This window comes from Pholcus phalangioides, unplaced genomic scaffold (assembly GCF_987345545.1).
Source record: "Pholcus phalangioides strain wild (caught in Gottingen) unplaced genomic scaffold, Ppha-v1.0 ptg000039l_1, whole genome shotgun sequence".
Classification (NCBI taxonomy): domain Eukaryota; kingdom Metazoa; phylum Arthropoda; class Arachnida; order Araneae; family Pholcidae; genus Pholcus; species Pholcus phalangioides.
In genome coordinates, this window is record NW_028301625.1 from 8,431,189 (window position 1) to 8,457,108 (window position 25,920).

Sequence of the window (25,920 nt, forward strand, 5' to 3'; positions counted from 1 at the left end):
GAAGAGTTCAAACCCAATATTTTCATAGGTATTATGGAGATGGTGGCAAATATATGATACATATATATGTGTGATGGGAGTTTGGGCTTATAAGTGTACCAGAATCACATTCGTTAGCTAAAACGTAACTGCCCATGCAGGGGCAGCTCATGCTTACCTGCTGCCCGGGTGCAAAGTCTCATTTGCCACCCCTAAAGAAGACTTGTGGGAGGCTGAGAGGCTTTACTATAGTATGTACCCTGTAAAAAAACCCATACAATTGTGTTTAGCAAGTGGAATACGCATGACCATACGTCCCGCTATTAAAAAGATTATGCCATTTTTTGGTCTAGTCATTTTACTGTTTTTAAATTATGCCAGGTAACTCAATTCACATTACAGATCTTCCTGAGGAGTCATCATTACTGATATTTATCCTGTAAAGAGGAAATATAACGATCCGACTTACATTTAAAATTTATTTTTAAAGCCATTTCTGGTTATGCCAGGTACTGGACAAGTAAGAAACCAAAGTCTTAATTTGCCTTCATTTGACCATTCCAGAAAAACTACTATATGAGGGCATTAAAACGTGCACTTGCCCCACATTTTTGTTTCTGGTATTATTGACCCAAGCTTTGTCTTCTCCCTCAAGTTTTTTCAACATCTTTGTCGGAAATGTATGGCTCAAAAGCATGGTGTCATGTGCAAATTACAGGCATAACACAGAGGAACATGGCTGGCTATAGCCCAGGACAGTGAATTTGAGGAATGTGTAGTCAAGAAAAGAAAATTTGTAGGATGGGAGAAGATCACTGAAATTTGCAAAATTATAAAAACTCTGCCCAGAGATCAAGGAATTAGGTTGGTGAGTGACCAAATGAGTGACCTAGAGTTTGCAAGTCTGTAAGTGACAAAAACCAGTGTGCCAGCATGTGAGTGACCAAAACATTGTGCAAGCATGTGAGTGACCTAAAGAACAAGGGATCAGGTCGGCGAGCAACAAATAGTGTGACCTAGGGAGCAAGTGACCAGGTCAAGAGGGAAAGAGTGATGAAAAAAATAACTGAAAACATAGGCCTGTGCTGAGCGGGCTATAGACCATAAAATTTAAGAAATAACTTGTCAATAAAATTAGACTATAATGAGAGAAGGGTCACAAAATTTTTATAGCCCATAGTCAGTTAAACCATAAATCTGCCTCTGGTCATGTGAATACAAATTTTGATGTCTAACCAAAGCCTAAGCTGCTGCTTCTTATAAACTGCCACCCGGTTGCACCACATCCCTTGCACTCTCACTTAAGCCACCCCTGCTCCCTCCACCCTGGCTTAAGTTATCGTATATACTCGTGTATAAGCCGACTCGTATATAAGTCTACCCCCCCCCCTACTTCAGGACCACCAAAACCGCAATGAATTGAAAACCCGTGTATAAGCCGACCCCAAAAAAAGTCTGTGCATTTTAGAGAAAAAAAATTCTTGTATTTTCATGCAAAATTAATAGCTTGTGGAAATTTACAACAGAAAATGGTTCAAACTTTTTAATCCATTTCTTCTGAGTCTCCAAGCTCATCATAATCCATCAGATCATCATAGGGGGTGTGGCACATCTTCGATTTTTTTTCTTCATCTGGGCTGTTATCACCATTGTCATTTTCAAAGAGGATATCATCTTCAGTTCAAGAAACAGAATTCCATGCCTCATGTACCCATTGGCACACTAGGCCAATGTCAGATTTCTTCAAGGCACCACTGTTTGTAGTTTCTTGCTCATCGGAACTCATCCATTCGATCCACGAATTCCTCAAATAGAATTTGAGAGGCTTGTTGATGCTCACATCTAAAGGCTGTGCAAACGACGTTAGCCCACCTGGTATCAAAGCCAATGATGTTTTCAATTTCTTTGCCTTGGCATTATCGGTTTTGTGGGGTTTGAACATATCCCATACCAATAATGCGGGGGTCGATATTTTCTCATCAAAAACTGACCCGAGTATAAGCCGACCCCCTCCCTCCCCACTTGAGGAACGAATCTTTCCACAAAAAAACTCGGCATATACGGTATTTGATTCGATTTAGATACTGCCCAAATTTTTAAGATAAATTTTATAAAACATTAAAAAGTCGTGAAAACTGACAGAAGGCTGAAATCCCTTCACAATAGAATGAAAGAGAATTTAAAATATGTGATACTGATCTTTTTATCTTACACAATTCAGTCAAGTTTGCAAGTTGACCACCAAATGGTGTGATCAGCTCATTTCTCTGTTTCATACATGCAGAAGGAAAAGATAAGCTCCCAGAATGTCGAGACCATTTAGTTTGATTCTAAGAGTCTTACCTCATGGACACTGATAGAATTCACATCTAGGCTTCTTTTTTTTTTATGCATCTCTTCTAGTGTATTCATTCATAGGACCGCAACTACATGCTTGGTCAGCTGGGTCAAGCATACATTTTGGCACTCCCTTGTATTGTTGAAGGAGAAAGGGTGAAATTTGCACCCCCTCTGGTCCAGAGCCAGGGCTGGAACTAGAGGGGGCAGGGAGCAACTTCCCTGAGCAGCAAAATTTTGGGGACAGCAGTTTTAGGTGGAGAACAAAGAACATTGTTATAAAATAGTCAAATTTTGCATTTGTGAGGGCAGCAAAAATAATAGTTTTGGCCAAGCCCGGTGCACCGGACCACCTGATCCCATTTAGTTGCAGCCCTGTGTTCATTCAGTTTACATGAAATGGCTCAAAATCTTTCTGAAAGAGAAATAGAGGTATAGCTGTATAGCAATACAAAGGTGGACATGAATTCATTGTGTTTGAATGACACTAATTCTGATGATGTTTAGTAGTGTGAAAATTCAGCTCACAACATGGCTGTGCCATGTTTGTGCGAAGATCCATATTTACTGAAACATTGTTTTGTGAAACTGAAAATCCCTGAAGAGAATCTTTGTTAGCCAAAATGTTCATAAGAATTTGATATCGTTAAGCACGTGTGAACATCGCATAAACATTGTCATCAATAAACATTGTCAAAATAGTAAACATGAACATCTATGAACAGCGAGCACTTCATGTGTAACACATGTAAAATATCCCTTATTTAAACATATCTTCTTAAACTTTCAATTCTTCATTCAGAGCAACAGTATGAATACTTTTTAAATATTTTTGTAATGATTTATTTTTATAGATCAATTTTGAAAAATGGTTCACTTTACATATCTCGAGTTCAACACAGTAGAAGTGAAAGACCGGATGAAGGATTATATCAGTGTGTTGCTTCAGTTAAGGATGTTGGAACGATAGTTAGCAAAGCTGCTAGATTGCAAGTTGCAAGTGAGTTCAATACCCAACACAATATCTGGGGAAAAAAACATTCATTATTATATGATAATTATATCATTGAAAAAATTTGAATTAATCTTATTTTTGTCATTTTCATGAATAAAATTATCAAATTTCATTTATGGAAAGAAATAATTAATTCTTTTTATTAATTTTAACCTCGAGTGAATTTTTTTTTAGTTAATAATATATAGAGACAAACAGTAAAATTGCTTTAACATGAAAATGTCATATCATATATGAATTCTATAAGCTTAACTAATTGAATTTCAAATTTATTCTGCTTTGCAGGAACATTTGAAATATCTATAATCAGTTTTTTCTTCACCTAAATCAAGTTTCAATCACAGTATAATTGTCGTTTCAATGGAAAATTTTGATTTGAATTTTAACAAATTTCAATCAAATTAACCAAATGGATCAACTCAACTAAAATTTTCAATTGCAATAAATAGTTGATATATCAATCAACTCCAATCAATGAGATCAACCTTCATTTCTACATCATTGTTTTGGTTTGATTTTACACTGTTTGATTAACACTGTTTTATACTTACTTAGAGTCTGCAAACTAATTATGTTTCAGATTTACCTCGGTTTGATGAACAGCCAAGTGATTTGACAATATTTCCTGGTCAGACAGCTTATTTCCCTTGCTCTATTCATGGCATTCCACAAGCACATATCACATGGTTCAAGGATGATCGCTTATTGCAGCTGGATCCTAAACGAATGGTAGTGCTTCCCAGTGGAGCTCTTGAAATTAGTACAGTACAAATATCAGATAGTGGTTCATATTACTGTAATGCTTCTAATGTGGAGCGCAGCCGAATAAGTGCAACAGGAAGGCTTGCAGTAGTTCTAGATTATGGTAGGTATATATAGACTTGTTCCACTTTTTTATATGCTTGTTTGACTAATTGTTGTGGCTTATATACAGGGTGATTCAGAAAAGAGGGGGGAAACTTTAAGAGGTATGTATAGACTAACATGAAACGCAAATGCGCTACTGCGTTTTGAAATGGCCGCTCCACAAACGTTAAAACGGTGCAAAGTTCCTTTTGCATTTCCCATTTCAATTGTTAAATTTTATCCAATATTATTCATTGGACAGATGACAACAATAAAACAAAAAACCAGCTTGTTCTTCTAAAACATTTATTCAGTTAAATATTAAAATTCGCATTCTCAGTATAACGCTTTTCTCAACACTTGGTTGACACAATAAATTAATTTTTCTCAAACATAACAATTAACTAAATCAATAATTGGAAAATTCACCATTTGTTGAGGTGACTCAAAGAACATTTATCACAATCACATCATCTGTATCACTAGTCCTACATCAGCGGAATTACAGTTCAAATAGAGACAGTCCAGGAACGTTCATGACAGTCTATCGTTTAATCCATTGAGAGTCAAACAGTCGGAGACATGCCAAAACCAGGGCAGCATCAAAACACACCAAGGCTACCGGTCAACCATAGAGCAGATGTCAAAACCAGGGCAATATCGAAGCATACACAGAGGTATACCATGGAGCAGAGGACAGAATCAGGGCGATGTTGAAGCACATCAAGGGTTATCTGGCCAAACTACCAGTCAAACCATAAAACAGACTATGAGACACGATTTATGACTTTCAGTACATCACTATGTATGAGAGATCACCTGGCGTACGCCTCAATGGGCAAAACACCTTAATGATAAGATAGCTGTTTTGCAGGAGCTAGAATTGCGTAACAGCTTGCTATGTCTCCGGTATTTATCTGAAAACACTCCCATCATACATCATGACAGGATCCAATCACCAGAATGAAACATCGGCATTGAAATTAGCATAAAACATCGCGACAACAATTTCTCATTTACATGATATCACAGGGAAGAATATTGTAAAATAATATGCATGGAATCTGGCAACAATACAAATACAAACAATTGGAAACCTGGCGAGGGTCTACAATATTAGGCCTATTGCACATTTATGTATAACCATATTTACGAAACACTAATATCTAATATTGCACAAATAATTCATCACTTTCTCTGAGTTTGACTACTACTAAACCACACATGTACCTTGTTCATATTCCTCTGCGGAACCTCTAACGAATTGGTACATGCGGGAATGTGTGTGTACGTGTAGTGAAACCTGACGTAAAGTTTGTTTCTGTGTAATGATTGTTATGTGTAGTGCTGCCATCTGCCACCAGTTTTTCTAAATATGAGTGAAGTGTAATGATTGAATAATTAATCGTTGTAGGCCTGTTGCTCTCTGTGGCGAGGCTTTTTAATGGGGAGATCAGCTCGCATTTGCACCTCGAAGTTGGGAACCACAGGAAACCAACTTCAGCTGACCACCACTATGGCGTCGGTGGTGTTCGAACCCGGATTCTCGCGATGCGAGTCCGTCATTATGACCACTTGACCACCACAGCGGCTCTGAGTTTGAGTATGACTCTGCACGGTTCCCACCAACGAACCATGGAACCCCACAATCGAAAGAGGAAAGTAACAGGACGAACCTCCAGAATCCCAGGTCGTCATGTTACAATGGCATTCCCGTTGAAATTTATCGGGAGAAAAAGAACACCATGCCTACAAATGTAACCTGGGAAGAATAAAAAGAAACGTATGAAAATCTGCGTCACAGTGAATAAAAGGTGCGGACAGCCAGCCCTGTGAAGTAATTCCAGCGTGCAACCGTTCTAAAAGTTGCAACATATGGGATAATGACACATTTTAGTAATACTGAAAAAAACAGACATACATTTCAGTATAAAAAATACTTAGTGTATTTCCCCAGGCTATATTTGCATGCATGGTGTTCTTTTTCTCCTGATAAGTTTCAACAGGAATGCTGTTTTAACATTTGCAGAGCAGCCTTTTTGAAACGCTCTAGCGCATTTGCATTTCATGTTAGACCATGCATTCTTTGATGACAATTGTTGATATTGATGTGTACTATCACCTCTTAAAGTTTTTCCCATCTTTTCTGAATCACCCTGTATATACAAGTATAGTGAAACCTCTGCAATGCCAAACAGAAGGAACCAAGCCTATTATCATGCATTTCATAGATTTGATGTTTTTAATCGAAATTTTTCAAGGCTTAAAGCTTTATTCGATGTTCTAAATTAACATATTCATCTAACTTTTTATGTTTCTCGAATAACAATCTTTTGCAAAAAAAATTTCGTCCCCAACATTTGACAAATGAAAAATTTAAATTCACTTTCTCTGTCGACAATGTGTTGAAAGTCATTACTGTTGTTATGCTTAATGATATGTGAGCAGTCCGCCCCTCCTTCCTACCTTTCTGCCAAAGTTATTTCTTATGGCACACAACTCACAGTTGCCAACTGCTAAAAGATTGTCTGTAGTTTCTAGTATGTGTGTCTTTTATTTGTTTATTGTTTGAAAAGAAATTCAGGTCTGTGAGTTTTTCGCAGAATTTTACAAATTGTTATTATCTTTTTCTATATATATATAAATCACGCCTTTCTTTTTTTTTTTACTGTAAGATTTTTACTGTAATGACAAATTTGTATACACATGTGAGAGAGTTCAAGAGAAAGAAAACTCTGACTATAAAGGGGTCTGTGATCCAATTGACGTATTGCAAAAACCTTTTTTCTGTCAGAATTACCCTGCGCTGTGAATTAAAAACAGGTTTTTTGAGTGGTTCAGCATGTTAGATCTGGATTCTGCTCCATTTTTACTGATAGTGTATGGTTGAGGTCACAAAACTTGTTTCAACAAGAATGTTTTGCTATAGGTGCTGTAGGAACTCTGATATCAAGAAAACCCGGATGGGGAGTCTGGTTGCTAGAGATCCATATGTATATATATATATATATACGACCCACAAGGGCACATGCAGGGCGGGATTGTAATGAATAATTGCGAATCACTATGGGACTATGTGACCTCAGAAAGTTGCTTGGGGAAAGGGGGGACTCATGTGGCTTTAACCTGTAGGTTCCAGTGTCTATGAGGTGTATTTAAATGAAATTTCAATTAAAAATCTTAAAAAATCAAAGAATCAAAATTTTGCGTTTTTTTTGTTCTACTATGATTATGTTGTCCCGTACCTCCTCCCCTCCATATATAGCAAAGCTCAACATTCATCATCACTGAGAGGCTTCATGCCAACATTGGCATGAATGCAAAACTTCTTGTACATGGAATCAATTGGATGAATACATACTCAGACCCTCTTGACATGGGGATACTCAAATTGTTCGCGAGTAGTCTCTAAACCATAGTCTCCCAAACTTTTTGTTCCATCGCCCCTTCTTTAAATTTTTTTTCTCTCATCGCCCCCAACTCAAATAAACCCATAGGATCCTATGTTAAATCAGTTGGTTCTGTCGCCCCCTCGGACCATTCCATCGCCCACTTTGGGAAACACTGCTCTAAACCAAGAGACTGATTGACTAAATGACTCAAGTTGCCTATTCTATCGCACATGCTTTGCTAATAAAAACATTTCAATACACAAAAGACTGAGGAGAAATGACACAGTTTCTAGTTCACATGACCACAAGAGTATGTGCCAATATTTGCTATTCTCAAGAACAGTGAACAGCCAACTAAAAACAAGTGATTGCTTGTGTGAGAATAAGTGTGAGAGGTGGTTCACCATCTATATGTAAAAGTGCATGCTTAGATTCAAAGATATATTTCAGAATCACGATACTTAAGGGCAAGGAGACATCATGCAAAGCCATCAGTCAACCGGTTGCATAGGTATTCTAGTTTCCAATATCCTCGGTTGAATGGCACCATAGAAATACAAGAGTTGGATAGCCTAGATACTGAGTCTTCTGATATCTATGTGACTTCAGTGTCTTGACATCCCTGTGTGATAAAAGCCTTACAGTTAGTTCAAACACATTTTATTCATGACATGTTTGTGCATTTTAAAATCCAATCCATTTTATATGTATCAATTCTAAAAAATCACAATGAAAGTTATTTTTAATACTCATTTTTTTACCAATTTTTGAAATTTTTTTCTTATTTTTGGGGATTATTCTTGTTATTAACTATAATTGATCAATTTTATTAAATTAAGTCTTTTGTTTTTCGATTCTGGTTTTTAATGACTTCACTAGATGAAGCAAATAAGCTTGCAGCACCTCAGTTTGTGGCTACTCCAAGAAGTATCATAGCTATAGATGGGTCTATTGTTACCTTGGATTGTGCAGCTAATGGAAATCCAAAACCAATAATCACATGGCTAAAAGATGGTGCAACAGTTGATCTTCAGTAAGTTTACTATGAAATTTGATTATAATAAAATCTTTTGAGTAGAATGCAGTAAAAGTCTAATTTAATGAATATAGCTTGTAGCACAAGAAACTTCTCCGCTATTATGAGCTCTCATTATAACAGACCTCTTCTGTATTCACACCATTCATTGAGTATCAAACTATATTTACTCTTTCATTGAAAAAAAATATGTAGCACAAATGAAACCATGTATTATTACCATGTAGTATATTAGCAAATGAAAGTCCATTTCTAAACTTACTTTGTCAAGAAAGGTAAGTTCTGAAATTTTTTTATTTTTCAATACAATTCTTAGTGCAAAAAGGTAAGATATTGTTGTTATTATTCCATAGTCATAGGTCAACAAACAAACATTGATTAATGACTTTCACAAGTTTTTACTTGTGACTTTTCACCAGTAACATCAATAACACTCAGTTTATCATGACCTGTGAGAATATTCATTTTTCTTTGGCTTTTATAAAGGATTTTGGCTAAGTATAATTTTTTTTTCAAATTATTCTTTGCTTTTACATAACACAGTCAAAACATCTGTTGCATATTAAAGAAATAATGCTAAAAAATGTGACATTTAAAAAATGCATGAAGCAAAACCCTTTTAACTCAGATTGAAAGCACTTGTTGTGTATCATATCAATGATCTTTGTAATTTTAAAAACCAGCTACTCAATGAAGAAAATGTAACAAGGTCAAATGCAATGCATTATTTGTGTCTTTCTATTCTCTCTGAGTTTTCTCAACTGTGTATATATTTGTATATATTACTATCTCTATTTTCAGTTTGCAAAGCAGATCTGGTGTACAATGTGGTTTTTAAAAGACTTTTAAAAATACTACATAGTCCAAAGCGCTCAAAAATTGCATTACAAAAAAGGAATGTGACTTGTCTTTATGAACAAAAGAAATCCTATACAGAAATAATATTCAGTTTAATGTAAACTGAAAAAAATTAGCATTACCAAAAGTGGTGTGTCTCATAACATAAATATAATATGTGTCTTTGTTGAATAAAAATGTGAATGTGAAAAGAGCATCCAAAGAAATTTCAATACTCCATTATATAGAAATAATTAATGTATATATGTGTGCAATGATTTTGACAAATACAGTCAAACTTGGTTAATTCAAACTTCAAGGGGCAGCAAAAAAAGTTTGAGGGAAAAGTTTTAAAAAAAGATTATATTTACAGCATGAAATAATTCATTTTTACCAATGTCATTCACCGTATCATTTTAAATACCTTTTTTTTCAATTCTTTTTGAATGACACAATGCTAGCTTACCAATAAAAATAGTTTCAAATAACATGATTTTATTATGTATCATTTTTATTCTGCACATTTAGCACGAATCCCGCATATTTTTTGGAAAAGTTTTCCACATTTTATGGGGCCATAACTATAATAATCACTATAATACAGTGAAACTTTGATATAACGATACTCTGTGGACTAAGAAAAATATCCTGGTAGAGGGATTATTGTTATATTAAGTATCGTTGTAGCAAGGTTTCACTGTAAATTTATAACTATAATAAATAATATCCATAAAAAATATAACAAATATTTTTTTTCTTGCCGTATATTTTGTTGTTATTCTCGTTTACAGATTCTGTAGTTAGCTGGCTGAAATAATCATGTTGTTAAGTGTACTGAACTATAATTGTTTCAGAATCTTTTTTTCTCTTCTCATTGTGCTTTTGCGCACCACTTTCATATGTTCTCTTCATGAATATCAATCAGAAATAACTTCAAGATTTGTCAGCGTTATAGGTGTATACAGGGTGATCAGCGAATAAGCCCTTATTTCAAAATTAAATATCTCTACAACAAAGATCAATAGAATTATGCGGTAAACGGTACATTTATTAGCAAAACTGTAAACATGTTGTACAGAAATTTCGAAAATTTATTTTTTCTTTTAATTTTTTAAAATTAAAAAAAAAAAAACAAAACTGGAGATTTTTGGGTTCCAAAAATCCTCATTTGTGTGAAGAGAAACCACTGCATTCACCTAAAGTTACTGCATGGGCTGCGGTATGCGCCAGAGGCATTATCGGCCCCTTCTTCGTGCGAGAAACAGTTACTAAATTACAATTTTGGAACAATTTGTCAGCACACATGGCGCATACCGCAGCCCATGCAGTAACTTTAGGCAAATGAAGTGGTTTCTCTTCACACAAATAAGGATTTTCGGAACCCCAAAATCTCCCGTTTTTTTTTCTTATTTAAATTTTAAAAAATTAAAAAAAAAACTAAATTTTCGAAATTTCTGTACAACATTCTTACAGTTTTGCTAATAAACGTACCGTTTGCTGCATAATTCTATTGATCTTTGTTGTAGAGATATTTAATTTTGAAATAAGGGCTTATTCGCTGATTACCCAGTATATATTACTTTCTAATTTGGACTCTGTTCATCACAATCCAGAAAATGAAAGAGAATGTGAAAAAGTGGGAGAAAAAAGTTGATTGGCTCAAAAAATAGAGGGCAAAAAACCGAATGACAGTATACACTGTTGTATTTTGAGAGAGAGAAAAATTGCTCCATATTCCATCATTTTGTGTATGTCTCCAATTTCAACCTGTTACTTTTTCCAGGAATTACTTCTTTCTAAATAAGTCACCCAAAGCTAACACATACACAACAGGTACAGCAGCGGTGATTCCCTAAACTGCATTCACATGAAGAGGACCTTTTTTTCAGTCTCAACTCCCATTCTATACTGAAATATAGATTTTAGAAGTTCAAAGATGTAGCATAAAGCTTTAAAAAAATTGAGGTAAACTGTCTGGTTGGTTGTGTTTGATTTGTCCATCTGGTTACAAAGTTCATGAGACAGTACCTAAGCCAATGATGACTATCTCTATGCTACACTGTCTGGAATGCCACCTGGCAGTGGGTACAGTGTCAAAGAATGTTTAAAACCAATTAGGGTACAATGCTCAGGTGGTTTGAAAACAGACAAGAAAAAAGCCTGAAGAACCAAAATTGATGTCTTCTTCTGTCTGGATGTGAATTAACTTTGTGTTTATCGTTCTTTTTCTTAAAAATGGAAAAAAGCTGAACGCAAACATATTTTGAAAGAAAGTCTCTCTTGCAGATTATTTCACTCAAGGAACCATCAAAATTTCTAAGAAATATGTGAAGTGTACATTTTATAGTGGAGCCCCAATTTGGCTCTGGGCCCCAGGGCATCGCCTCAGTTGCTTCAGCCTAGTTATAGCCCTGCTCACTTCTATTCATTCCCCTGGAAATTTTTGAAACAGTCCATTCATTGCTTCAAAAGACTCCACATTTTCAAAACAACCTTCCAAGTGAAATGAATATTGTGGAGCATTTTCGCAACCAAATGGATATTAAAATTTCTCTTCCATACATAGTCTAGAACAGCGGTTCTCAACCTTTTTTGACTCACAGAGCCCTTTTTAGCATATAATTTTGTAGTAGGCCTCTTTTTATATACAGCTAAACTCAATTATTACGACTTCAGTTGTAACAACAACTTGGTTATGGCATCATTAATTTGCGGTTCTGACTAATTTACATGGAGAATAATGATAATTGACCTTGCTTATAACGTCTATTAAAATGCAATGACCTCAGATATAATAACACATTTTTTGTCGTTATTCCATTTTATCATAATTATGGTGATAATATGATATGTACATAGAGAATTTTGTAATTTTGCCCTTCTCAACATTTTTCCTTGTTAAAAAGGCCCTTTCTTTTCAACAAAGCTTACTTTAATTCATAACCCTTACTAAAATAGGGGACAGATTTGTACATGTGTGGTAATAATGACTATAAATATCAATGTTAATCTCACATATTTGCCATGTTCAATGCTGTCTAACACATGGGCTCACCTAAGCACCTCAATTGCAGAAAAGGCCTCGTGAAAATGAGATCTGGTCAAATTTTTGACGGTTAAGTATGAAATTTGGTAGCAGGTATCTCTCTCTCTCTAGCTAAGTAGGGAGCCCCACAAAAATCACTTTGGCCATGGGCCTGTGATGTCAGTAAGATGGCCTTGGCCATGTTCAACTTTTTTTTAAATTGCCAATGGTTATTTTTAAGGAATTGTCAATTTGTCTTACAATTGGCAACATTTTAGTGAGAATTAGCAATGTCCTGCATCTATGATCTCGATTTTCCATGTTTTTCCTGATCATATACGGTCACCCTGAAAAAAAACCACTTTATACACACTGCTTGATTGCATATTATATTTTTCATACTTAAAGAGTCTTGAAAATGTCGACTTTGGTTGTAACACCCTCTCGGTTATAACAACAAAATTTTACTGATTTATTTTATTTTCCTCGAGCAGCCGCAGAGTCCTTGTGAATTGCACATGGAGCACCAGTTGAGAACTGCTAGTCTAGAAGTACTACTCGTGGGCAATCCAACTTTATAAAATTTTATAAAACTTCTTTTGCAAATATGGTTTTATGAGTTTTTCCCTATGTTTTCAATGCAATTATACTTCCAACAATTCAAGTTAGAATTTTTCATGTGAGTTGAAATTATTACACAGGCATCTACATGTTAGTTAGTCATATAAATAGTATGTTAAAACTTTTTTTATATTGCTCTCTCTCTCTCTCTCTCTCTTTCATCCATATTTTATTCAAAAAATAAGTATTCTCTATATTTATTAACATGCAATATATTTTTTCTAGTCATTACTATTTTGAACACCATCTTCCATGTACTCATATTTTACAGGTTTACTTTTATACAGACAAAAAAGGCATAAACATAATGTACATTTTCAATTTTTAAAAAAAAAAGACGTAAAACCCTGGAAACACTTCATTTTTCGGAGATTTTTCAACCAGAAGTGTCTAAAGTGTTTTAAACCCATGAGCACTCGATTTGATATTTATATAAGATATTTAATTTCTGAATTAATTCTGGGGTTGCTCAAACCAGTGCTATGAAATACTGTGGGTACTTGAGCGCACCCACTCCACTCCCGGCTCTGACGCTATTGTTTTCAACATCAGTAAGTTCCATTATAAGGCTATGTCCATTTATTATCTGCAAGTAAGTGATTTTTAAATTTTTCAAATTTTTTCCTCAGGGACAGCACTGATGCACGACACCAACTCTTGGGAATTGGTAGCTTATTAATAGATCCTGTACAAGAAGGTGATGATGGTACATACATGTGTAGAGCAGAAAACCATGTCGATTCCCTTGATGCAAGTGCAACTGTTGAAGTTCAAGGTTAGTAATATAATCAGACATGACACCACAGTCCAAATATATTTTTAAATGATTAGCTGTACTTGAGCATTTTATCAAAATAACTGCATCTCGTAAAAACAATCTGATAAAAAAACTATCAAATAATTAAAAAAAACACATGCTGCATTGAGAAATTTGTTTTAAGGTGATAATTAAAAACATTGTTGAATGATTTTCATATAGACAAGTCTTCTGCTTTCGTTCATTGTGTAGCTAACCATATCATGTGAATAAAAAAATCAGTTTGGAACTACTTTACTTGTGAGATGGTCATGGTTTAATCCATATTAACAACATTCAATCATAAATTGTATTCTACATCATTAGAATTCCTAGGGTCATTCCCAATATCAACTAAAATTGTGGAGACAGTCATTAACCCAGTGGTTCCCAACCTTTTCAGGGCCGTGCCCCACCAAAGCATCTCTGAAATCCCCGATGTCCCCCATCCTCGTAACTAGAACATTTGTCAAAAGGGGGTACCCCCCCCCCCCCCATGTGAAACTTCATAGTTCTATCACCATGTTTGGTTTTTTACATAACAAAAAAAATTTTTTTTGCTTTGCATCCATTTAAATTTTGAGACATGGGAACCCCCCTTCCACCCTAGTTCTTTTTCTTTCCCTTGTTAGTTGTAATTCTTGTTATTCAAAAAGTAAACTCATATTCACGTTGAGGTAGCCAAAAAAGGTATTCTTTGTTAAAGGGGAGACTTTGGGAGGGAGGTCTGTGAGCTTGGATGAGGAAACAATTTACAGTGAAACTGCACTACGACGATATTGGATATAACGATAAATCCCTCCACAATAGTATTTTTTCAAAGCTTGCTTGGAAATGCATGTAGTTCAGTGTTAAACTATTGCTTCTTGATATAACAATAATCCCTCTACAGCAGTGTTTCCCAAACTTATCCAGCCAATCACCCCTTCTCAAAGAAAAATTCTCATTCCCCCCCCCCCCCCAGGAAGTGGCATTAAAAAATTAAAAGATTCACGCAGTGATGAATTTTTAATTTTTTTCCCTATCAATATGTTTTCCTGCAACAGAGTAGTATAAAAATGGTTAAATATTCTAATACAATCACAGTAAACAAATTACAGTAAACTTCATTACAAACATAAAAAAAATAAGTTTGTGCATTATAAAATCATATAATTCACAAAACATATTTACACTCATTACATTCAAAGTAACATTTGCATTACAATTAGAAAATATCTATTAATAATAAAATTATTTTTAAAAAACACAAATGCAACTACAAGAATGCTGGACTATTTTATTTACTAATTATACTATTTTTTATTTATTATTATTCAATTGTGAGGATTTGAGAATGCTGCTTAGTTTTACTAAGCAGCATTCTCAAATCCTCACAATTGAATAATATTTGCAGGTGATTTTGATTTTTGTCGAAAGATTTGTGACTCCATTAAAACATCTCACACCTGAAAACTTTTGTGCTACATTAGAACCTATCAAATAACGGGCACTCACGGGACCGAAAATTTTCTCAGTTAACGGATAGTAAAATAATCAATCGCATATCTGTAGTCTCATTGATGTAATTCAAAGTGTTTGGTAATGTGAGTTGTCTGCTAACAGGGAGTATATCCGTTATGGGAGAGCTTCCACTATATGTCCCATAAAGTACAGGTTCAATATTTGCTTTCGCATCCAGAACAACTAATAGCCATCTTCAAATTTGAACTTCAGTACCTCTTTTAATGCTATTTCTGTCAATTTTTGTTCTAAATGTGATAATTGTTATCGGAGATTGAAAAAAAAAGTATTGAAAATTGTTATTTTTATTCAGTACAGGTTATTTATTTCACTACAGATTGTAAGGATCTCTTGAGAATACGTGAGGATAAAAAATATATATTTTAAATACACATATAAAAAGTATTTATTTAAATATTTATTTTTTAAATGAAATTGATACAAACTAATTAGTGATTTCAATTTTATAGTGGTCGTCTTAGAAATATGCGCTATCCAATTAGAATTAGTGTTGTTGTAATACACTGGATACGCAACCACGTTCACATTCTCTGAAGCATGGGTCGGCAACCAAATTTACCTAGCAATCTGCTGCTTTATGGCTTTTTTCCCCTTATCAGATATTGACTCCAATGGGAAGAGCCGCAGCTATTTTGTTGTTTCGTTTTTGTTTTTTTTAATCACTAGAATACTGCCAAAAAATTATTTTAGTTTTGTCTTTGAACTGTCAATTCAATTGTCAATTGGATTTTTACCAATCTTGTACATTTGCAATTGAATGTTTACAATTAATAATAGTAATAATCCTTTCCCTGTAAATCAAAGAAGGAACCAATGATAAAGGCAAATAAGGAGGAAAAAGCCATGATTTCCAAAAGCGTTTTGACACACTATAGGTGCCGTCTTCAAAAGATGAATGAAACCACTATATATCAATACTGATCGGGGATCCCACTTGGGTTGATTACCAAAATTTAAGCACATAGGAAAAAATGTGTCACTTCAAGTCAGATGCTGTGGTCAGAATCAAGTGTGTCCTTCCTTCGCATGGGTTTTCTGACCACGGCCTATTTTTCTCATATAAGGAAAATTGGTCATTTAATAAAATATGATACATGATAATTAATTTTGATTAGCAATAACACTAATAAATAATTGAACTTGAAATGTCTAACAATAAATTTTGTGAAAAAAATACAATATTTAATCGCTAAAATAAATGAGTTTATGAAATTATCAATCAATATGCTCGTGAGACATTTGTTGCTGTTTTTAGAAAATTCTGGAACAAATTGGAATTCATGTATTTTCTTATTATATTACCTTATTTTCTGTTATTTTATTTTGGGTGTGAATGGCTCCAGAGGAGAAAATGAAGTTTTGTGTGTGCCAAGCAATGTAATGATAATGAACAAATAAAAAAAAGATATCTGATATTTTATTTTGTTAATTTCCTATCAAAAACATTATTCAGGTATTATTCACTCGATAGCCCAAATAGTTGGTTTCAAGTCCAAGAGGCCCTAATTTCTGCCTTGCTTAGGACCTCTGTGTCTAGGTCGGGCTTTGGCTATCTGTCATTTATCTTTCACAAGTCTCACCACAAAGAGCAACAGTCCTACAATGATTAAATATTTGCAATCATTACACTTCACTCATGGTTAGAAAAGTTGATGGCGGATGACAGCACTACACATAACAAGCATTACACAGAAACAAACTTTACGTTAGGTTCACAACACTGACACACACATTCCAACATGCACCAATTTGTATAAATTAAAACCAGGCAAAGTTCCTAATTTTTGTGATAATTTGTTAGAAGTTCTGCAGAGGAATATGGATGAGGTGCATATCTATCCGGTTTAGTAGTAGTAGTAGTTTCTCTTTCACATCACCAATGTTACTGAGATATTATTTAGGTCCATATTTTAAGAAAATGTAATTTTACATAATTTCAAATGCAGGACTCACTTCTTTCTTGATTAAAACTGGCAAAGCATCAACAGAAGAAAAATCATCACCATTGATTATTTTCTTTTACATATAATGTGGATGCAAATAGCATTCTTGATAAGCATAAGTGGACAGTACCGCCCAAGTATTTTACGTAAGTCATTAAAATCGGTCAGTATATAAAAGGATTTAGTAACATAAAAATTTTGAAAAAAGAAAAACAAACATTATTGTATTTATGGTGTGGATTCTGAATAAACACTTTCTTCTGCATGTTGATAGTTTCATTTATTTTCGGACACCATCGAAATTACAAATACAAACACAAAGGCCACAACAGACAAATTGACCAACGAGGTGGCTGAAATAGATCTGTATGTTTGAACCAAATGGATTACCACCCATGATGTCGCAAACACTTTTGATATATGACTTTTCACATAAAAATTCAGTATTGTTTGTCTGTAATTATATTTTGGCGCTTCCACACAGATGTTATCCATGGGTTTAAGTAATTTGCAAACTTGCATGAAATCATTAAAAATATTCTTCCATTATGGCAGTGTTCCCCAAAGTGAGCGCGTCACAGTTCCTAGGAGCATCACCAAACTCTATCAAGGGTGTCACAATGAGCTGTTGACCACTGATGTTTGAGTCTGTTTCTAAAAGGTTCTTTTATGAATGCACAATATCTACTATACTTTTCCTGGAGGGCGCGAATAATAACCATGACTAGAAGCCTAGGGTCTACAATGGGAGCCGCAGATGACAAAAGTAGAAGACCACTGTATACAGTAATGACGATGAATGTCATTATGTTTAAAAAACAACATACAAGAAGACCATAGCCATAGGTGAATGAACAGTAATACTAAAATCATGGCCCTCCCTCCAGATCCTGATCGCAGGGTCCTGAGGCTAGGCTCTTTGATGGGCTACTGCTGTAATGAATTTATAACATGAAAAAAAAAGATGAGAATCGTCTGGGGGCCCTAAAACCTGCCCCACCTTTGTGGGGGGCCATTGCTCCAATAATGACGTAGTCATTAACAAAACCAGTCCCGGGGGATGCTGGACCTCTTATTTCCAAATGGTGCTGAAATCTGCGACAGTAGGCTTTATTGAACAATTACAGTTACAATACATCTGGAATTAATAGTGCATATTGGAAGGGGGGAAAAACAAGTACAACTACTGTGTACAATATTCTTAGGGTTTTTTTGCCCATAGGCACGGATATTTACAAAGGGTCAGAGTTTTCGAAAATTTATTTTTTCTCTCATCTTCCCATTGCCCCCTTATGTCCATTCATAGCCCCCAATCGTGTCTGAAGCTGGTATCGCCACCTAAAGAGTTCCATCGCCCACTTTGGGAAGCACTCCTCTACAGCAATATTTTTTCTTGATCCACAGAGTATTGTTATATCAAGGTTTCACTGTTATTTTTTGAATAGAGTAGGTAGGTTTTCTTGGCCAGAGTTTATAAGAGTTATCCATCTTTTTGGGCCGTGTTCAAGGCTTTTCATCAGCAGACTTTTCGTTCACCCCTGTGGAAATCTTAAGTTCAGATGACGGCAAGTAAGGAGACGAAGCAACCACCTCGGAAGACTATCAACTATCGATGTCATTGATATGTCACTTGTTCCACATCACATCACAATGACGATACAGATTCCATCGCTTCTTCAGCCGAAACACCATAAGATCTCAGTCTTCCGAGGAGGTTGTTTCGCCTCCTTGCTTGCTGTCACCTGCACTAATGATGTCTATTGCAGCAGTGGAAGAAACCTCTGCTGATAAAAAGCTTAAAATACAGCATAACAGCCTGAAAAGTATGGATGATCTTAATTAACTCATTGTTTTCACATTGCTATATACAGAATATTATTTTGTAAAGTGGTCTGTGCCCTTCATTTTTCTTTATTTTATTGGCACAGAGGGGTCCATCGACTTCATCTTACGGGCACTCGTTTGCGCAACCCAAAACATTAAGAACCCTCGGTCAAACCATTTACAAAGAAAACACTGAAAGAAAAAATAAAAGAAGTAAAAAAAATTGAACTGATATAAAAATTGTGGGAATTCTGAAAAGTTTGGTCATAATATAAAAACTGATTCTCAAATTGCTCCCTTGTGAACCATAGGCTCCACATTGGGAATCGCCACATTAACCAGTCATCTGACAATGATGGAATAGGACGTTGTGCAGACTTTGTCTAATTAGAGAGAGACTGCTTTTTTTCCTCAGCCCAATATATCAAGGAATAATTTGATTTTTACAAGGAATTTAAAGATATTATGCCAAGGTGAACTCGGAAAGAAAAGTAATCTAGTCTCCACTGGGACTCGAACCCAAGCCCTCTTTGCAAACTGGGGAAGCATGCTACCATCTACACTATTTGCCAAAGTTGAGAGAGGTTACTAATGGCCCTACCTCAGTGCCTCTGGCCACAGTGCGGGAAATAAGGAAGGCAGGGTCATGTCTCCAGTGGTGTAGATGGTAGCATGCTTTTCCGGTTTGCAAGAGTCATGGGCAGAGATATGGACCCCCCATCCCAAAGTCAAAGGCAGACCCTACTGATCTAACATCGTGCCCTAACAATCACCATTGTGCCCCCCCCCCCCAGACTGTCAAATTTAGTTCCACCTATGGTAAGAGGGCCTTGGGTTTGAGTTTTTTTTTCTGGGTTCGAGTCCCAGTGGAGACTAGATGACTTTTTTTTCGGAGTTCGCCTCAGCATAATATCCAGGAAATATATGTTTCCTTGATACTTTGGTCTAATTATCTCAATTTTTGAAAAATAATTAGTAGTTATTTCAGTTATTATAATTTTTTTTAATTTAAAAACATGTTAAGAACATGTGAAGAGATAGAATCAGTTTCAATGTATTCATAAAAAATTTTAATCAGGAAAAAAAAAAATATATATATATATATATTGTTCACTTTAAACTTTTAAAAAAGGGAAAAAGGAGAAATTAATTTGCCAGATGACTGGTTAAATGAAGAGTAAAGATGAATGTAAGAGCGTACAAAATGATTGTAAATGAAATTCAGAGTATACTTAATGCATTGAAAGTATCTTGGAAAAAGGGAAATATTCTTTGATAGGGTGCTTTTCTCTTGCCATGAAAAAAAAATGCATGGCTCTTTATTCATTCGGCAAAGACTTTATTTATTTCAATTATCTGTCATTTGTATCTCTTTATGTTCAATTTGTATGTTCAAATCTTCATTTATAGACACTTTTAAATGAAGGAATATTCATAATAAGCTTTTTTTTCTTGTTCATATTGATATTTTTTTAAAGAAAGTGTTATCTGACAAAAACTTCATGTACTTCTTTCAGTACCCCCACGTTTCACCAAAAAACCAGAAAGTCGCTTTGCTTATGAAAAAGAGGATGTGGAACTTGAATGTGAAGTCTACGGCAAGCCTGAGCCTTCTATACATTGGTTGAAAAATGGTGACATTATAGTTCAAAGCGAGTATTTTCAGTTGGTCAATGGATATAACTTGAAAGTTCTTGGACTAGTACGGTCAGATTCTGGTGTCTATCAATGTTTTGCTACTAATCCAAGTGGAGCAATTCAAGCTTCTGCACATCTGTTGCTGCTACAGCCAGGTGTGTTCAATATCTTAACTAACTTATGTATGTTACATAACTTACTGAACCTAAGATGGGGGAAGTTCAAGAACAGGCTAATTTAACTGTCACATCTTAGAAACCATTGGATGTTAATCTATGTAAATTTTAGAGTGATAATTACAAATACAAAGCCCACAACAGGCAAAATGCCCAATGAGGTGGCTGAAAAAAAAAGGTGCCCATAAAAAAATATGGATGTCTAATATATCTGCAATAAAGCACCCCCAAATAAAAGCAATAACCTTGAAACTAATAATTATGAGAAAATATAATACACTACCCATAAGAAGGTATAGTTGTCTTATCTAAGTAGGAATAGCTTCTCATTTCATCCCAATATGAACTCAACAACATTTTTCAGTGAAAATAATTTTGAGTGATACATTTTTTCAGAATTTTTTTTTTTTTTTGAAATTATAGTGAAAGAAAAAGAGCTCCCTCTCAAAAATTTTGAAAATTATTATCAAAACACAATTGGTGAAGTGGATAGATGAGAATAATGTATTGTCTGATAATCAGCATGGGTTCAGAAAGGGAAAGTCATGTGTAACCTCTTTTGCTTCTATGATCATGTGACTAAGGCTTTCAGTAAAGTCAAAAATATCGATGTTGTTTATCTTGATTTCCAGCAGGCATTCGATGGGGTCCAACGTGATAAACTTGTAAAGCGTTTGCACAAGATTGGGATTGAGGGAAACTTGCTAAACTGGATAGAATCATGGTTAAGAGATAAGTCATAATGGGTTATGTTGAACAGGGAATTTGCTGATTGGACAGGCATTGCAAGTGGAGTCTCTCAAAGAAATGTCCGTATTTTTTTTACTCATACTTTTTGTAGATAAACTTGGGGATTGTAAGCAAATTCACAGATGGCGTGAAGCTAATGGGGTTAGTCTGCAATAAAAGCGATAGGGAGTTGCTCCAGATCAACCTAAACAGGATTTGAGCATGACGTCTAGCATTGACAAGTACATGGTCGCTCATTTTGGTTTGACCAACTCATGTTTCTCTTATGAGTTAAATGGTATCACTATCCCAGATGCAACTAGGGTCACCGATTTGGGAATTCTCATTGACTAGCAGCTTATGTTTTCTAAAAATTGTTCACTGATTTTCAAAAAAGCGAATAGAATGCTTGGTTTCATTTTCGTAAAAGCCTCTTCGCGTTCTTGTAAAGTCATTCTTCCGCTTTTCCAAGGCTTAGCTCATCCTGGAACCGAGTATGCCATCAGGTTTTGGAAATCATACTTATAGAGGGACATTAACTTGGTGGAGGGGGTGAATAGCTACACATGTTTTTGTTGGCACACAGGGCTTGAGTTATGAAGAGAGACTTCATTTTTTGAATGTTTAGATTGGATGAGCGCAGGTGTCTGGGGGATATGATCAAAGTGTTCAAAAATTTTCAACAGGATAGGATGGATCATGAATTATTAATACACAGTCAATCAACTGCTTTGACAAGGAGACACCAGTATAGATTGGTAAGGGATAATTCTAGATTGTGGTGTCGTGGGGAGTTTTTCTCTAATAGGATTGCTAATAAATGGAATAGCTTACCCTTGAGGGTAGTAAATTCTAACATAATTGATGTGTTTAAAAAGAAATTCGATAACATGTTAGGGTAAATCAAGAAGCTATCTACACTTAGATAATACAACCATAAATATTTTTTATGGGCATTGTACTGTATTATATTTTATGACATATACAGTTTTTAGTTTTTATAATTTCATTTTTAATTGGGTAGCTATATTTTATAAATACATGACATCCATATTATGTTATGGGCATCTTTTTCTCAGCCACCTCATTGGGCATTTTGCCTGTTGTGGCCTTGTATTTGTGTTTAGTAAGTGCATTTATCATTTTCCCCCAAGAATTTACTATTTTTCCACATTCACATGCATGACTTTATACAAAAATTATTTAAAAGTATCTTGCAAGTACAGTAAAAGCTAGAACTTGAATTAATTCCAGGGTTATATATGCATTTATTTAAATTTATACACATAAAAAATATTTGTTTTTGTATTTGTATATGGTAACCTTTTTAATACCAGCATAATCAACTTTCAGAGATAAAGACTAGAAAAAATAAAAAACCCGCACCAAACATTTGTTTACATTTATTTTTATATTATACTTTAGTTATTTTTTTTAATTGCAAAGAATGAAAAATAATTTTAATAATCCTAATCCTGTATTATTGCTTCCCTGCTCTTCTATTCCTGTGTGCAAATTTTCCTATTCAATTTCTTGATGCTTTTCATTGTACTTCATTTTCTCAACTTTTGCTTTCCCTTTCATACTGCTACTTTTTCTGAACTTTAGCTATTTCTCCTTTCCAAACTAACTATTCTACAGGTGATCAACCCCAAAAAAAAGATGTGCCCACTGCTCCAAGAGACCTGTCCGCTGTCATAGTTTCAACAAGATTTGTAACACTCTCATGGAGTGAGCCAGTCAAAACAAATGGAGCTATATTATCTTATTCAGTTTATTACAGAGAAGAAAAATCCACAAGGTATGTGGTAATTTTTCTTGTGTTTTATGGATTTTATTCAATGGGAAATACATTCATGTGTTTTATAATGAAATTTAATTCCATGTAAACTCTATTTTCGAGCATGTTAAAAAACAGTAGTTCAAGATTGTTTTGTGAATTTCAAAATTTTTTTCTTTTATGTTTCATTATAAAATAATGCATAGTTGAATTTGTGATTTTGAAGCAATTTACCAGCAAGAAAAAATGTAATATTAGTTATTAAATAAAATTCATTGAATGCTATACATATTAGTGCATAACACTAATTCAAAGGAATTTAAAAACAAAATTTAAAGGCTCATTAAATACAAATGATCAACAAAATATTTTATATAAATATCAATATTAACTTATGGCAGTTAGTACCACACTTTGCTCAATCATATAATTTTGTCATTAGATTTTATCTTGCCATTGTTGCTGCTGTTATTTTATGGTCATGACAGCAAATTTAGTTGGAACCTACAGTTTAAACCAATTTCAAGTCATGTATTTAGCTGATATTTGTATGTAGGCTATTCATAAATTCAAATATAAGCCTCTCCAACATAGCATTAAAATGTTTTTAATAACAGCAGCACCCTGACTTATGCTACCTAGAGTTACATGGTTTCGGCGTTACTCGATTTTCTGTGAAAATGTGCATTCCTCAAATTCAGGTATAGTCATAGAATCATTGCTCAGAGGGTAGAGATTATTAAGTGATAATCAAGTAAGAAATGTTTTATTCAATTATAACACCATATTTAAAGAAAATACTCTGATTTTTTTTAAGATACTACAGTGTATAATGATGAAAACTTTGCAGTTGATTCAAAAACAGAATCCCAAAGTTGTATGGTATCTGCCATTTTTACAGAAAATGTTAAAATTTCACACTTGAAGTTAAACATTATTACCAGATTTGAAAAAATATTTCTAAGTTAGGAAACAATCATAATGACACACTATTAGTAAGAAGGAAATGGTGTTTTTCTTACATTTTAGTCCAAATAAACAACTATTTATATGTATTTGTGAGCAAAATTTTACTCAAACTTATGTTATCATTGTCAGTTTCACACCTATCATGCAACTGCTGGATACTAGTGTATATATTTTTTGCTTCTTCAAACACTAAACTTTTTGCTCTTAATAACAAATTATTCAATTTATAATTTGATATTTCTATGGTATTTTAGAGAAAGAGTTCTTAATACAACACGCCCAAGATTAGAAGAAGTAAGCATTCAGGGCTTGCAACCAGCAATGAAATACCGTTTTCGTGTGGTACCATATAATCAGCATGGATCGGGAGCCAGTTCAGATGAAATAGTTGTTGAAACTCAAGCAGAAGGTGCTCTATTGCATTTATAATTTTTTTAATTTTATGCTGCAAAAAAAAAATAACACTATAATCTTGCTCTCAAGGGGGATTTAGAATATTTTATTTTATTGCATTTCATTGATTAAATAGATTATTTGTTTTTACTTAGTGGATGTGCCTGGACCTGTTCGTAATTTGCAAGGAGTCGCTTTGTCCCCAGTGTCAGTTCATGTATCATGGGAAATTCCAGATGCCAATGCTGATCCTATCAAATATTATAAAGTTTTCTATGTTGAAGAAGGAATTTCAGAAGAAAAAGAAATACAGTTGACAGAAACTACTCATATTCTTACTGATCTAAAGAAGTACACCAATTACAATATTTGGATTGTTGCCTACAGTGAAAATGGACCTGGAATAAGCAGTGAAGAAACTACAGTTCGAACACATTCTGATGGTAGTGAATATATATATACAGTATATATATACATATAATATGAATGTATTTAAATTTTTACATTGACCTAAATTTTAATGGGTTCAGATATTTTCTCAATAAGTGCTATGGCTAATGTTTCCTGTTTTGATGTGCTGATGACCAAGAAATTGTGTATTTATACAGGAGTAGAATGACTTAGTTTAAGTTATTTACACAGTCAGACCTCAGCATAATGTCTATCACTTTTTATGTCATCTCGCTTACAACATGTTTTGTAGAATAATTAGGAAATCATCTCTGATAGCATAATTAAGAAATAGGGCTTACTTTTTATTAAGTCACCCCCACTCGTGAAGTCATTTTTATTTTGTTTCCAGGGGTGGTGATGTTAAACTGAGTTCTGGCTGTACAATACAGAAGGAACCCTGTTTATATGATGATCAAGAGGTAGTGTCAAAACTTTGTATGTATAGAAATAATTGGGACCAAAGTAAAACATCATATAAATGTGAAATTTGTATTAATAAGTACAAATACAAATACAACGCCACAACAGCCAAAATGCCCAACGAGGTAGCTGAGAGAAAGATGATTAAAAAATATGGATGTCATATATTTCAAAAATACAGCAACCC

At 34.4% G+C, this 25,920-nt stretch overlaps 1 protein-coding gene across 4 annotated transcripts in view; it reads left to right on the forward strand.

Annotated features, from left to right (window-relative positions):
- LOC149065535 (neogenin-like) overlaps positions 1-25,920 on the forward strand; it is a 258,565-nt gene that overhangs the window by 186,562 nt on the left and 46,083 nt on the right. For 3 of the 4 annotated variants that reach the window (XM_089254107.1, XM_089254110.1, XM_089254109.1), the window contains exons 3-10: positions 3,171-3,316; positions 3,912-4,196; positions 8,449-8,602; positions 13,718-13,863; positions 20,693-20,968; positions 23,327-23,519; positions 24,722-24,876; positions 25,016-25,303. In XM_089254107.1, coding sequence (XP_089110233.1) covers positions 3,171-3,316; positions 3,912-4,196; positions 8,449-8,602; positions 13,718-13,863; positions 20,693-20,968; positions 23,327-23,519; positions 24,722-24,876; positions 25,016-25,303 — 1,643 coding nt within the window. The remainder of the gene's footprint in view (positions 1-3,170; positions 3,317-3,911; positions 4,197-8,448; positions 8,603-13,717; positions 13,864-20,692; positions 20,969-23,326; positions 23,520-24,721; positions 24,877-25,015; positions 25,304-25,920) is intronic. The other variant, XM_089254108.1, reaches the window with a different exon arrangement.